This window comes from Sebastes umbrosus, chromosome 6 (assembly GCF_015220745.1).
Source record: "Sebastes umbrosus isolate fSebUmb1 chromosome 6, fSebUmb1.pri, whole genome shotgun sequence".
In the NCBI taxonomy this organism is placed as follows: Eukaryota; Metazoa; Chordata; class Actinopteri; order Perciformes; family Sebastidae; genus Sebastes; species Sebastes umbrosus.
The window spans coordinates 24,672,125-24,688,396 of NC_051274.1; the positions used below are offsets into that span (position 1 = coordinate 24,672,125).

Here is a 16,272-nt window from a genome sequence, read left to right on the forward strand (position 1 = left end):
AGTTTTCACACATTTCTAAAGCCTAACAAAGCGGCACACTGTACAGGTTGTAAAATAATGCACATAGAATTCAGCTACGAAATGAAAGTTCAGTTTTTTGCACACTTGGTGCGCTACGCACAGAGTGTGATGCACGTGTTCATAGCGGCAGCGCTGCTCACGCTGGTCCGTAGTGCACTATAAGTCTTTATAATGTTTTTACCACTAGCTTGGAAGGAAACAGCTGCTGTACTTCAATGTTTTTTTTGACTTACCTAGTTGGGCAGGTGGGTCAGAAATCTATTTGCTCCAAGTCAGTTTTTACTCACCCCTACACAAATTGTTTTACTTATTAGCGGTTATCAAATATCAACAATGACTAAAGTTAATTGTCATGTTTAATCCTTATTTAAGTAAATGAATCTGGAGATTTGCCCACATCCTCTCTAACGCCACCCAACTAAACTCCTGTTCCAAAGATTATGGAAATGCTGCCTTGCGCTTCAGCTCATAAACTTTGTCCTTACCCGCTGCCATTTTGCCCGATCGGTTCTGCACATGTGCAACTCTCAACAGAGATGAGAAGGAAGCGAGATGCCTCACTCCTTAGCTACTTCCATCATCAGCTCAGGAAAAAACTATGTGTTAAATTACTTTTTACCACTTGCCCAAGTTGTATTTTGTATATACTAGCCAGACATGGCATTTTACTTGCCCCGGGCAAGTGGGCAATCCTTCTTGTTGAGCCCTGTGTAGATAGTCTTTTGATTTATATTATGCAGCCTACAGGCACATAACACAACATAAATTACATAATGATTCAATGCAACATTCCTTCTTTTCTTATTTGTACTTTGCATGTACAGTTTGACTCCTGAGCTCTATTTCTGTCATCCTGATTGATGGTGCGTTGTAATGGGCACGCGACCAGTGTTGACCTGGATCACATGTGATGTGTGTTATTGACTTTAAAGGTTGTGATTTTACTCCAGATATATTCCAGTTATATACACAAATGGCTGCCAACCATATCGCTGCTCCTTTGTATAGCTTGTATAGTTTGAGAGTTCTTTGGCCTGCGCTGGTGTTACCACGAGTGTTTGTGTTGGGAGCCGGCCCAGTGTGGACCTCCATCCTGTGTGTTGGCTCGGCTTGTCTCCGCAAGTTAATGGGCCGTGGGGCACTGCGGGCCCCTGTGGGCCCTATCAGGAGCAACCAGCCATCCAACCGGCGAGTGCTCCTCAGCAAGCCTCATTAACCCTGTCACCCCTTCCAAACCCCCCATCAGTGAGTCACACGTGCTATGACTCAACACCCGCAGCTGAAGGTTGTGCCCCACCACCACCGCCACCCTCTATCCCTGAAGACCAAGCCAACCTCACATAATAGGGCTCAGTCTAACTTCTGTGACGGGGTCTAATCTGATTCCAGCTCAGGTTCTGCAAAAACAATTATTCAACACCAACATGTTGTGTAGGGGGATTACATTACCTTCTTACCCAATGGGACAAAAATGGGTCTGGATGACAAACTTTCTATGACTCTAACAGGCTCAAACAAAGTCTGTTAAAAACACAAACCACTATCTAAAATCAACATGAACCTAGACCATGTGTGTCCGTACTGTTGATATCACCACACAACTACGGGAATTAAGGCTGGAACTAGCGATTCTTTTTCACTATTGATTAATCTGCAGATTGTTTTCTCAGGTATTTGTTAAATTAATTAATCGTTTGGTCATTATAATATCAGAAAATTACAATTACAATACATTACAATTGCAAAAAGTGCAGATTTTGTCCAAAACCCAAAGATATGCCATTAACTATCATAGAAAACAAAGAAGACAAGCAACTATTGACACTGGAGAAGCTGAGACTTTATAGTACTTTTTAAAACAATTGCTTAAACGATCATTCGATTATCAAAATCGTTGGGGATTAATTTCGACTAATAGTTTCAACTCTAAAAGGAATATATCTCTCACTCTTCCTGCCACGATGTTCGAACACGTAGTGTATCTGCATCACCTTTGTACAAGCAAGTTTGGTGATCAACCTGGTTGTAAACAAACCAACTGGGGGGCTGCAGCTAACAATTATTTTCATTAGTGATGATTCATCTGCTGATTATTTTCTCAGTGAATTGTTTTATCTATAAAATGTCAGAGTTATAGTGAAAAAAACAGTAAAAAATGTCCATTACAATTTCCCGAAGCCCGCGGTGATGATATTGTATTTTCCATCCAACTATTTAAAACCAAGAGATTTTCAGTTTATCATCACATAAGACAAAGAAAAGCAGCAAATCCTCAAGTTAGAGAAGCTGGAACCAGAGAATCTTTGAAAAAAGTAACATAAAGAATTTATAAATTATCAAAATAGTTCGATCAGATATTCGTTTGAGCTCTAAAACCATCACAGTGTTGTACGTTACATGAGCACCGCCCAGGTGCCAACCTCCAGGTCTGAGAAGTGAAGCCAATGCTGAAGTGCCTTGAACTTGCATTCTTTCTAATGGCCAGCAGGGGGCGACTCCTCTGGTTGCAAAAAGAAATCTGATTGTATAGAAGTCTATGAGAAAATGAGCCTACTTCTCACTTGATTTATTACCTCAGTAAACATTGTAATCATGAGTTTATGGTCTCAATCACTAGTTTCAAATCTTCTTCAGTACAGAATAATGTTCATTTAGTAAATTATGGTCCCATTTAGAGTCAAATAGACCATAAAGCAGGGTGTGCTTTAGGGCGTGGCTACCTTGTGATTGACAGGACGCTACTACGGCGTTGTCTGGTCTGGGAGTTGTCCGTGTTTTCATCTTACAACTTTAACCTTTCATAGTGTGTTTTCTGTTCATGAAAGTTAATAATAACATCGTATGTAACAGCGTTCGGTTGTACTTAAACAAGATGTCGACGGCCAAATTGCCGAACTCTAGGCTTTAATACGGAAGTCCACAAACCAATGGGTGACGTCACGGTGACTACGTCCACTTCTCATATACAGTCTGTGGCATCGCCATAAAGCCTGGAGCTAAAACAGAAGACGGTAACCTGACCAGAGTCTGTGCTGCCTCATGGCCCAGTAACACTGCTCCTCATGCTGCACTACTTCATTCTGGAGAATGTCTAACCAGAGATTATTTTAATTTATTGTTCATAAATACTTGTGCTGTACATTCTTGCGGATTGGCCCAGGAAGTAAATTGTTTATTATATATCAACAGCTCAACACTTTGTGATAAACTCACATGGCAGCTGCAAATGGAATTTAGAATAAATTCTTAGGAACATGTGCAAACTCACATGTGTGTGAAATCATGGAAGAATATAAATATTTTGTTTTAATTTTTCATGTTTTAGGAGTGTGTGAAGTCATTGTTCCCTGGGCAGGGAAGCCCAGTCTTTTCCAGACAAACTCTCATGTTACGAGAAAGTCTGTTTTCCTTTTTCCCAGCTGGTCTCAGTCCTCAGTCAGAGGACCCGGCTCCAAACCCTGAACGCAGCTCCAGTTTTCACCTTCTGGTTGCTGCTAGGATCAACCTTACATCCAGCACCTGGTGGCGGTCACAGTAGCTAACATTGTTAGCTTTACCAACAACTTCCTCGGTTTATGATCTTGACTTTTGCATTAACACCATCACCGGTATTCTGCTCCATCAACAGCCTCAGAGCCAAACCGTGGTCAACACCTCTAGGCTAATTTTAAACTCTCTGGTCTCCAACACAAATTTTAATATTTTCCGCCACAGCCGAGCTCCAAGTTGAGCCGGCTTTCCGATCTTGAGAAAAGGTTTATGAGAAAAGCAATAGAACATATTAATTGTATATGCTCGAAAAACAAAGATAGACTCACACAACTGCCAGCTAAAAAAACTCATTTTACAGGTTATATCATATGACTAGTTCATTTAGTGCTGTAATCAAATATTTATTTCTTCCAAATAATTGGTTAAATTGTAAAAATTCAGTTTACCTATCATGAGGGGATTGGGCCTAATGAAAAACGCTTGAGTTGCATTATGGTGAATGTAGAATCAATGGAGTTTTATGGAGCTTGACCCATAAAAGTGACTAATTCAGGATACCTCGGCCTTTACGGCTGAAAATCTGTCTCTTGTGAGTCCCCCAACTTTATGGAAGTGCAATACTAGATTGCTGGAATACTCTTTTAATCTACGACTAAGGAAAATAGTGAAAAAGTGAAAAATGCCTGTCATATGTTCCCAGAGCCGTTGGCGATGTGTACAGGTTGCTTTTTATTGTCTAATCAACCAGCCCGTTCGCACGAAAAAAACATTAAAACGCCACAATAATGCGCAAGGCATTTAGCATGCAGTAAGTATGCCTTTAATTGATTTTCGCGTGTCATTTGTACGCCATGTATCCTGTACTGACTGCAATGTAAACGCATGCACGTATAAATGCTACGGTGAGAGTTAGTGACGTAGAATAAAAAGCAAGAAGACCACTTATGGCGGGGCGGGACGGGTGGGGACACTTTTAACCTTTTAACCAGGAGACCCGTGTTCGAGATCGTTGTTGACCGGTGTTTTGTTTTGTAAGTTATGTTAGGGACGTTTGTCACGTTTTTTATTGACGTTTGTGACGTGTTAGTGGTTTTCTTGCCTAAATTTAACTGCAGACTTTTGCGTGGCGTACAAATGACATGCAAAAAGCGACGTAGAAATGACACGGGGAAAGGCTAAAATGCGTCTGTGTAATCTTCCCCTGAGACCGGGTTGAACCAATAGTCCAAACTCCAAAGAAATTCACTTTCCTGTAAATACAGACTATAAAGTGAAATATAAACATGATAAAAGCAGCAAATCTGAGAAGCTGGAAATGGAGAGTGTGTTGCATTTTTCACTCAATGAATGACTTGTATTGTTTATCAAAATTGTTGGAAATCCATCAGTGGTGTGTTTTAAGGATGATTTAGGGGCTCATCCCGTTGATTTAGTCGTAATGTATTTAAAATCGTTCAGGTAGCTGGAGCCAGTGAATCCATAAAAATAATCTAAATAAATCTGCGAAGAAACTGTGCGAGACTTTTGACTCCAGGAAACATCCCTAAGCGTCGACGCTCCGCCAGGCTTCTCCTGTCCCAGTGAACTAGCTCCATCCTTAGGCCCAAACCTGGACTTCCACCCCCCGGCTCACCTCCAGCGCCCTCCCGTGTCACTCTCCAAAGCCGCCCTGCTCTGCTATTTTTAGCGGCGCTGCGCCTGTGCCGGCGTGGCTCCACTGTTTGCCTAGTGTGTGGTGTTGTGACAAGGGCCCGCATGGGAGCCGTAATGATACAGTGTCTCCGTCTCCCTCCCGGTGCTCAGATAGAGATTGTTTAAACAGTATCCTGAGCCGGGGACGGGTCCCATGACAACTCCATAAATATTTACCAGCAGCAGCCACGCCGCTTCGCTTGAGGAGAGCTCGTCTGCAGGCTACCTCTGCAATGTTTTTCTTTTGCCCTTTTTTTCCATTGTTGTCTCTCGCAACTGTAGTATGTGTTGTTTTGATGATTTCCTTTGGATGTTGTTGATGGGGTTTTTTTGCGGAGGTGTTTTTACTAGCGCTACTTTCGCCTTTCTTTCACATCATCATCTGACAGGAATGTCAGGACGTCCTGTATGTTAGCACTACATTGTATGTACATATGTTGCACGTCGTGGTAAACACATTAAAAGACGCAGTAAAGTCAAGTTCAGCAACGGGACACATAACAGAAGGACAAAGATGATCTATTTATGGCTTTTTAAGAGTTTTGAAGACGTGCCGTTTCAGTTATACAGTATATTTATTATTGGAAATCAATTAACAACACAAAGCAATGAAAAATATTGTCTAGAAACCCTCACAGGTACTGCATTTAGCATAAAAAAAAAAGCTCAAATCATAACATGGCAAGTCCAACAGGCAACAACAGCTGTCAGTGTGTCAGTGTGCTGACTTGACTATGACTTGCCCCAAACTGCATGTGATTATCATAAAGTGGGCATGTTTGTAAAGGGGAGACTTGTGGGTACCCATAGAACCCATTTTCATTCACATATCTTGAGGTCAGAGGTCAAGGGACCCCTTTGAAAATGGAGATGACATTTTTTTCCTCGCCAAAATTAAGTGCAAGTTTGGAGCGTTATTTAGCCTCCTTCCATGGTTGGTACCAATGGATTCCTTAGGTTTTTTATAGTTTCATATGATACCAGTTCTTCACTCTAGCTCTAAAACTGAGCCCGCTACAACCTAAAAATTGCAAGTTTTGTTAATGCGTTAAAGAAACTATTATACATTATATCATTAGACTATCATCACTTAGCCAATCATTATTTTCAGTATGGATTCATCTGTTGATTATTTTCTCCATTAATCAATTGATTAAAAGTCCAGTTTTTCCCTCTGAAATGTAGTGGAGTAAAAGTAGAAAGTGGCATGAGAAGAAAAGTACCTCAAATTTGTACTTAAGTGTACTTTCTGCAACTGGTGTTAAGTAATAAATGATCTAATAGTTGCAGAATTGAAAGTTTCTTCCTCCTCCTCTGACAGATGATGGCAAGATCTTTCACGGCAGCGGGGTTGGAGATGCTTTCGGTCCTCGCTGCTTCAAAGGTGACATCATGGGCTGCGGCATCATGTTCCCACGAGACTACATCCTGGACGGAGAAGGTGAGGGATGAGGGTTCAGGTGCGGCAATTACACTGTCACTCATTAAAGTGGTTGGTGCGTCCGTGGGTGGTTTCGCTCTTAAACCTGCTTATCGTGGTTTAGGATAAGGCAACATTCGGTCTTAACAGAGATCATTGTGTTGCACATGTGGGAAAGAAACTGGATGCAAACCAAGATCCCCCGCACAGCAAACAGAACAGACACTTAAAGCGGAAATTCTCATCCCCCGCTGCTCTCCAAGAGAGACAAATATAGGCTTTCCTGCTCTCAGGTGGTTTCAATATGTCCGTTTCAAATTACCAAACCTGTCTTAACAATTCAGAGATGCCAACTAATGTCATCTAACCTTTTAAGTGCCCACAAATAAAACAAAACATCTCAGGTTCTGCCATTAATTAACATGTTTTGCTGTCTTACTGCTCAGATTTGTGTTTCCTGGCCCGGTGTTTTGTCAACTCTGCTCTGCACGTGAAAGCCTTTATTCACACTGTGCTCCGTTTTGTCCTCAGGTGACGTGGACGACTGGGATCGGCTGGATGTCCGTCCGGGTCACGCTGGCGTCCAGAACGTCCTGTACCTCAACGACGACGAAGAGGAGGAAGAGGAAGATGGGGAAGAGGTAGAGCAGGGACAGGAAGGCAGGAAAGTCACGGTGAGGAAAACACAAAACATCTGGGTTAACCATTGCTACACATACGTAAACTATACATCTTATAGATTCAATAGCGTTTTATGATTTAAACAGGAATTCATATAAACCTGCAATGGCTTGTGTTTCTTGTGGCCACTAGGGGGCAGCGTAACAAGCTGGAAATACATCGCCTTTTAAATGTTTGTCTGGTGAAACTGTTGGCAAACAGTTGCTTGTTCAAGCATCCAGCAGAGACCGAGGAACATTATCATTTGAGTCGTGTTTATGTCCACCTGATGAGTGTGACAATATTTAACTGAGGGAAATGTCTGTCTCTTTGGCTGCTAGATGCTCTGTTTTGTTCATAAGCTAGTCTCTAACTTTGTCTGTCTGTTGTTTGGTGCTGAGCTTGGTAGTGTACATACGGTTTTAAAGAGCTTCTCTGCTGCGGCTGAAAATGATGCTGCGAGAGCGTTGAGAGTGAAAACAGTAAAGGTTTGGGCTGGAACAGCTAAACAATGAGCTGAAACTCTCTATAAAGCTCCGTAAAACTTACCTTGCACAGCAGCTTGGTTCTCGTGATATCACTAGCTCACGCGAAGATCACACGAAAAACCATCTCGTCAGGCTTCAAGTAGTCTGACTCATAAAAAAAATGAATATTTGCCAGCCTATATCATACAATTATGTAGAAATACATAGTAACAAAAAAAAAAAAGCCCATCAAAAGTTCCCAGAGTCCAAGATGACATCTTCAGATGTCTAAATTTGTCTGAGCAACAGTCCCAAAATCAAAGATATTCAGTTTACAATCATAGAAGAGTATAAAAACAATAAAGTATTTACATTTGAGAAGCCATAACCCATACATTCTGGCGTGAAAAATGACTTGGACAATTAATAAATTATCAAAATTGTTGGAAATACATTTTCTTTAGCTCAACTAATCGATTAATTGACTAATCTTTGCAGCGTTAAGCCTTTCAGCCATACATGGATACATCCTTACTGTATATAGAGTGTTTACAGCCTAAATAGTAATAGACTGTTGCTCATTTTATTGTATATAGAATATAAGATTGAACAGAAGCTCAGCGACTTGCATCATAATGAGTACTTTAATATTCTGGGTCAGTGTTTCTGACAGGATTTAGTGAGACTGTGGAAGGTGGACCTTGAACCCTCTAGGGGGGTCTGGTTGGTATGCTACCCCGAAAGAAAATATAGTACATTTTAAAGTTAAATGCATCAATCTGGTGCACTTTGAGAACAAAATTAAGAGGCTAGATCTATGAAGAACTCTTGTAAACAGTTTTGTGCTCTAGTAAACAATTTAATTTAATCAATCAACACATTGGTTGTTAAGGTATGAATGGGGATGACACGGCAACAAAGTCACACCCATAAAGCATGGTAAACAAGACGGGGTCCGTGTTTCATGATGGGTCGGGTGGGTTGCCGACATGCGCAGTGAGCACTAAGTCCACGTGAAGCGGCGAGGTCATCCCTGGCGTTTCCAAGCTGACCTAGAGCCGGGGGCCATGGAAGAGGTCCCACGAGGGGATCCTCCCACAACGAGCTGCTGTCCCTGACCCAACAAATTAAATCCCCCAGGCAAACTGCACGGACGCCACCCGTTGATAGGTGTAAAAATATTTTTGGTTCATTATGAAACTGTAGCGGGACAAATTGGATGTCTCGGTAATTAAAGGAGCTATATGTGAGGATCAGAAATTGCTTGTTAACAGTGACGCCTGTGGCCGTTAAGTCAACGACAGTCAGCGTCCTGTTGCTCGCGCTTGTGCTCGCACTACGTAGACATGTGTGAGCATCGGTCAAAAGACTGAGGCTGAACTTGATTGACAGGCATCACGTTTATATACATTAGCAACATTAGCCAGCTAAAACCACAATATCACTATATATTTCACATGCTTGGCAGTAATGTTAGCTGACCTGTCCAATAGGAAGTTTTCCAGCTTGGGATCCGTTTTGATACACAAAACCAAATGAAGGTCCCTCCATGAATCAATGGACCGGTCAATGTTGATCCTAGTTTTCCCCCCCACATCGGTTACATTCCTGTTTTGCAAGACGGGCTTCACTAGATACAACTTTTCTTTTTGTGCTTCTGTGGAGTTTGTGTTGGAGTCTGAGTTGTGGTGGGGGCTGGTCGTTTGTTGGCATAGATGGCGGACTCTATTTCTTTTTTATTTTAAGATTATTTTTTTTGAGTTTTTAATGATAGTAACAGAGTTAGTATTGAAAGGGGGAGAGAGAGGGGATGACATGCAGCAAAGGGCCACAGGTCGGATTCGAACCCTGGGCCGCTGCAGTAAGGACTAGGTCTTGTACCTTGATACATGACATCTACCAGGTGAGCTACAGCGGCGCCCCCGGACTCCATTTCTAACTGAATGTTAGGTATCGTTGCATACTGTTAGCCCTGTAGCAGAGGTGAAGAGAGTAAAGGTACTTGCGAGCGCGCATAACATCACATCCGTTGGATTTTCCCAGAAAAATAGCTCTCATTCTTCACATTAAAAGCAGCCTACAGGCTGATAGAGGAAACCCAGAAAGTCGCGGAAGGTCTCATTGTTTTAGGTTAGGTTACAACCTGTTCACGCATTGGCAATAAAAAACGTTTATATGTGTAAAAACATACATACAGTCCCTTTAATGAGAAACACTGCTGGTGTAACATCACTGTGACCTTTATACATCAATCCAGCCCTCGCTGTAACGTCCTTCCAGGAAGTCACTTTACACTAATCATCATCCGTTTGTTTGTTTGTTATTGTTTTAATTACTTGCGGTTTCTACTTTGTTTTGACACATAACCGCTGGACTAATTCACCCACAAAGTTGTGCAAGTGAAGGCCGGGGGGTCACTGAACGGGTGTGAGTGCACGCAGAACTGAAACCCAAGTGATTGAGAATAGAACAGGTCGAGTTGTAATCCAGGGATTTGTCAATATTTATTCAGCAGGACACATTACCCTCAATGCACTGCTCCTTGACATCACAGAGGTCTCCGTGAGCTTGGCTGTGCGGGGTCGGGAGGTCGGGGGGTCGTTGGCGTTGTTCAAACTAATGAATCCTGTTGCAGCTTCACTCACCCTTCATCTGTAATTGAATAGCGGTTAAGCTTTTTCTTTTTTTTTTCGAGTGGGTGGCACAGTAAATGTTTGATAAGTGACTCAGCCTGATTTATCGAACACACACACTCCACAGTACTTCACTTGTTGTTTTAGTGTGTCATATTTGCTCTCAGACTTGGAAGGAGGCCCTCGGTATTAGCATTGAAAAGCTTGTTGATGTTCCTTTGAGAACAGCTGGATAATGTTTGATCACTCGCTGATTTAGTAGAGACATGTACTGTAAACATTGACTTTTTTTCTTCCTCCAAGAACACAGACATTACACTGTCACCTATTTGTTTAACGATATTTCCTAACTGCACATAAGTCCTGTTTACAACTGGCACACTGTGTGCTCTCAAATGAAGCTTGTGTTCCTATCAGTCATTATGAAAAGACATTTCTTTTATGAGTTATTGTGGATTTAACATCAGTGAAAGGTATGTGTGTGTTTTAACTCACCGTCGCCCCACTGTGGTCCTGCAGGTGTTCTTCACCAGGAACGGGAAGCTGATGGGCCGGAGGGAGATGGGGGTTCCTCCCGGCGGCCTCTACCCCACCGTGGGGATGCTGAGCAGCGGAGAGAAGGTCAAAGTGGATTTGCATCCCCTCAGTGGATGAGCTGAGCGCGTGGACTGGACTAGTGACGCCCTGCAAACAGCTGGCTGCACTGCAGAGCTCACCCACGGTAGCCTAGCATGCTGCTAACACTCGCCAGAGCAGTTCAGCTGCACACATGCACGTCTCGCTGTCCTCGACGCTGCCTCTGCTTTTATTTATAAGACCTGTACAGTTACACAATCTCACAACCAGATCATCCTCCTGGTTGTAAAGTAGCAGAGAGGTCGTACATGAGCTGCATGCAGGAGTAGACAGCTGCACCTCAAAGCTAAAAAAACTCCTGGAAGATAATTAACTGTTAATTCTATGCAATCTGTACTGCTATCATCCTCTCATCTAACCTCCCTCTGCATGCAGTGAAACACTGAGCTGTTAAGTCCCTCTCATGAGGTCTGGCACACTTAGTTTATTTCATTTGTCACGACCCCAAGCAAAGCAGAGCGAGGCCAACAGTTGTGCCGAGTCAGAGCTCGTTGGCGGTTTATGTTTCAGGGAATAGACCCTCTCTCTCTCTCTCTCTCACACACACACACACACACACACACACTCTTTCTCAACCTCCCTCTCCCGGTCCTCTCTCTGGGTGAGGCTGCCCTCCTGTGAGCGATCAGGGGACCTGCTGTTGCCCCACCTCGCTCGCTGCTCTCCCGGAGCTGGCTGGAAGTGAACCGAGGGATCTGTTGCAATATTTCAGAAATGCATCCACGCTCAGATTATCGTGGGAATATTATTACAGGTTTGGCAATCATAACCTCACATACGATGCTGTTACTGAGCAGCATCAGATCAGAGTGGATGAACACATTTCTGAGTGTTTTTATAGTTTCGTGTTGGAGCCAGACTAGAAATAAAAACACGTCAGGTATATTTTCTATAAGGGGGATCTGGAAAATACACATTTAAAATGATCTTCTACGTCAAAAGTTCAGGGAATGTGTTTTGTTTTTGCACTTTTGAGGAGGCTGAGGAGACATTTAGGGCAGACATGAATACAGTGGGTGGACAAAATATATATAAAAAAAACCTTCCAGTATAATGCAGTCCGGTGCAACACCACAAACATCAGCCATAAAAAGTAAAGGTAGAGTTAGATTTCTTTTTTTGTTGCCTGTTTGTTTATATGTCGTCAAGGTGGCCGGCTTATTCGCCCCTGCTTTTTTTGTTTTGTTTTGTTTTTTTGTTAGGTAATATAATATCTTTATGACTACGATTATGATTATTATTAATATTATAATTTTTCTTGTCCTTCATTGGCTACTAGTTTGAAAAAGAATAAAAACTAAGTAAATGAAGTCCTTCGAAGAGGAAAAAATATTTATCAGGGCTGTCAATCGATTAAATATTTAATCGTGATTAATCGCATGATTGTCCATAGTTAACTGTGATTAATTGCAAATTAATCACACATTTTATCTGTTCAAAATGTACCGTAAAGAGAGATTTGTCAAGTATTTCATGCTCTTATCAACATGGGAGTGGGCAAATATGCTGCTTTATGTAAATGTATGTGTATATTTGTTATTGGAAATCAATTAACAACGCAAAACAATGACACATATTGCCCAGAAACCCTCAAAGGTACTGTATTTAGTATAAAAAATATGCTCAAATCATAACATGGCAAGCTGAAGCCCAACAGGCAGCAACAGCTGTCAGTGTGTCAGTGTGCTGACTTGACTATGACTTGCCCCAAACTGCATGTGATTATCATAAAGTGGGCATGTCTGTAAAGGGGAGACTCGTGGGTACCCATAGAACCCATTTTCATTCACGTGTCTTGAGGTCAGAGGTCAAGGGACCCCTTTGAAAATGGCCAGGACAGTTTTTCCTCGCCAAAATTTAGCGCAAGTTTGAAGTGTTATTTAGGCTCCTTCGCGACAAGCTAGCGTCATGACATAGCAAACGCTGGTACCAATGGATTCCTTAGGTTTTCTACTTTCATATGATGCCAGTGTCTTCACTCTAGCTTTAAAACTCTGAAAGTAAAATGTATCTTTGCAAACCTCACACAGAAGTACCAGTTACAGGGCTGTTGTATTGGATTGCATCATACTGTAATGTGTTCCACTCTGTTTTAATATTTTGCCCTCCATTAGTTTTACTCACTGGGCATGTTTGCCCTCAATATGAAGGATTATTTCCCATCTTACTTTTCTTTTTTTCCCACGTTTTAACCATAAAGTTAGAATAATGTGATATTTTTGAGAATGAAAAGATCCGTTAAACTTAATTTCTGGCTTTTGTAGTCAGAAGATGTCCTCACCGTGTCGCCGTATGTGATGTAGAATTAACTGCTGGATGTGTTTTTTTTGAAGATAAAGACAATGATGTTTGGTTGCTGCATGCATGTGTTTGTGTTTCTGCACAGCATTCGAAAGCAGCACCGGGGGTCTGTATCACAAAGCCACATTAATGTTTTAGCCGTTTATCTTTGGGCTTGACTCTGGCTTCCAGGTATCTCAATGCTGGCTCACTTTTAATTGGGTTAGATCACCATGGTAACCCATGCTCATGCACAAGCACAGGGCTGCAACAATTATTTTTCATTATCCATTAATCTGCTGATTATTTTCTTGATTAATAAATCGTTTGCCCAAATGTCATGTTGAAAATACCAACCATATTTAGAAAGGCTTTAATGATAATTCTAGAGTTGAAAAGGTTATCGATTAGTCGATTGACAGAAAAATAATCTACAACTATTTTGATAATTGTTGTTTCCAAGCAAAAACGGTGCCAAAAACAATCAAAAAAAGCCAAATATTTTCTGGTTCCAGCTTCTAAGATGTGAGGATTTCTTTATTTGTCATGTATCGCTGTAAACTGATTATTTTGTGGGTTTTGGAATTGGGAAGTTTGATGGGCATTTATGATGTTTGACAGACTAAATGATTAATCGTTGAATCAAAAATTGATAATAGGCAGATTAATCAATAATGAGAATAATTGTTAGTTGCAGCCCTAGATAATTCTCACATCTCACATCGATTAGTTGTCAACTATTAAATTAATTTGCAATTATTTTTTATAATCGATGAATTTCTTCGAGTAATTTTTTATGAAAAAACTGTCTAAATTCTCTGATTCCAGCTTCTTAAATGTGAATATTTTCTGGTTTCTTTACTCCTCTATGACAGTAAACTGAATATCTCTGAGTTGTGGATAAAACAAGACATTTGAGGACGTCATCTCAGGCTTTCAAGTGTCTTGTTTTGTCCACAACTCAAAGACATTCAGTTTACTGTCATAGATGAGTAAAGAAACCAGAAAAGATGACACCAGTGTCAGGCTTAGTTAAACTATGTGTAGACTGAGTTGTTTTGTGATACAGACCTCAGAGTTGAAGCAATCTGTGCAGATGAATGAGAAATACTGTAGAGTTTGAGTGTCAGTGGGAGCTGGTTTCCACACAAATTATTCAGAATGATATCAACATTATTATATTGTATCAGCTAAAAGTCCTTTGCATCCTCCCACATCTGTATTTGTCCATTACAACATCAGCAACTATAATGTACATTCCTCTGCACCTTCCTATGAGGTGCACACAGCAGGTTTCTGTAGTGTTTCATCACTCATACTGCAGACAGTGATGCTAGAAATATACCGTATACAGGGTCAACTATTAAATCACATATCTGCTGGAGACTGTATGTTCTTAGCTGTTGTCATGCATCTTGTTTTAGAGCCATTGGTGATGTGAAAACAAATATGTAAATCAGTTGTGTTTTTCTTCTCCTGCAGGGCTGGATATAGAGACTTAAGTTCGGGTTGATTCAGCCTGAACTGTTAAACTTATTATGCTAGACAGTGCAAAGATATTAATGAGACACTGATGTGGACATTTCGGACCACGTCTGAGTTCAGGGTATCACTTTTATTAAAGTTTACGCAGAATTTCAGTTTACAAAGTTTCACGGTTCAACCAAATTAGAACTAAATATTAAAGTTTTTGTAGTGTCTCTGACTCCTGTAATAATTCCTCGCCTTGTTGACTTGCACTATAATGGCCTTGTTCAGTACATGTATGATCATCAATAAAGGTTTCAGTAATGTAACAACGTGATGGTTTTGTTTGAAATGCACTTTTAAAGAAATAGTAGCTGTCTGACTGACTTTGGTACCACTTTCTGATAAGTCACCGAGTATAAAGGGTTTAGAAATGGTGCTATGTTAATGGTTCCAAGCCAATAATACAATTTTTTGGTTGCCAGGTTGGGAAAAATCCCTCTCAGTAGTTTTTAGTCTTTTTATTTTCTTTTATGTTTTGAATAAATACTAGAAAAAAATATTTTTTTTAATTTGTTCATGATTCTCTGCTTGTTTTTCCAAAAAGAAAGTGGTCCATCAGAGGGTCTTCTGAATGAATTAAAGCTTCAGTAGGCAGTATATTTTTGGCATCATTGGGCAAAAATTCTATAATAACCTTTCAGCATATTGTAATCCAAGTGCTCTGAGAGAAAACTAGACTTCTGCACCTCCTCATGGCTCTGTTTTCAGGCTTTTTAACAAATCGAGCCCATGACAGGAGACTTTGACTAATCGCAGGTCATTTCAGAGAGAACTCGGTACCGGGTTCGTCGGGTAAAAGAAGTTAATGGCTTTTTTTTGTTTTTAGCATTGGATCAGATGGTGCTATATTGTTTGAATTCATTAATAAAGTGCATGAAAGTTGGCTTGGTCCCTGACCACTTTTTTTCTTCTGAATATGGAATATTCCAAAAATAATATATAATTGTATGATATACAGCGTGTTATTTCCAGTCTTATCTTGACTAAAATATAGCATTACATCAAACATATTTATTTCAACATTCAACATCTTCTTTTGTAGAAAGTTGGCCACATTAATCCAGAACATTCTTGTATATATGCAGTGAAAAAAAAGATGGGAAATACTCTCTTTTTCTAGTCCTCAGAAATCACACTTATAATAAATATCTAGCTTGAATTTTTCTAACACTAGTTTCACTTGATAAATTCTATGTAATATCTTGAAAGACACTTCATTGTTATTGTTATTGATACAGTATTTATCACAAATTAAATCCCTGCTAAACTAATGACACAGCACCTAAATCCTCTAAAGAACCCAGGGAAAACACTGCTATTGGTCCATTTGACCAGGCCACGATGAGTGCAGTACCACGATTCATCCACCAGATGGAGACACAGACGGTGTGCTTAAGCTCCTCCGTGCTGTCATCCAGCTAAATAAATATAGACGTCTGGA

The 16,272-nt window shown here is 40.8% G+C and overlaps 1 protein-coding gene across 1 annotated transcript in view; it reads left to right on the top strand.

The window, feature by feature from the left end:
• Nucleotides 1-12,476, top strand: part of LOC119489983 (SPRY domain-containing protein 3-like) — a 59,888-nt gene extending 47,412 nt beyond the window's left edge. Inside the window, exons 9-11 of the mRNA XM_037773064.1 lie at nt 6,527-6,646; nt 7,157-7,299; nt 10,905-12,476. Of these exons, the coding sequence (XP_037628992.1) occupies nt 6,527-6,646; nt 7,157-7,299; nt 10,905-11,039 (398 nt within the window). The 3' untranslated portion in view covers nt 11,040-12,476. The remainder of the gene's footprint in view (nt 1-6,526; nt 6,647-7,156; nt 7,300-10,904) is intronic.
• The last annotated feature ends 3,796 nt before the right edge of the window (nt 12,477-16,272 follow it).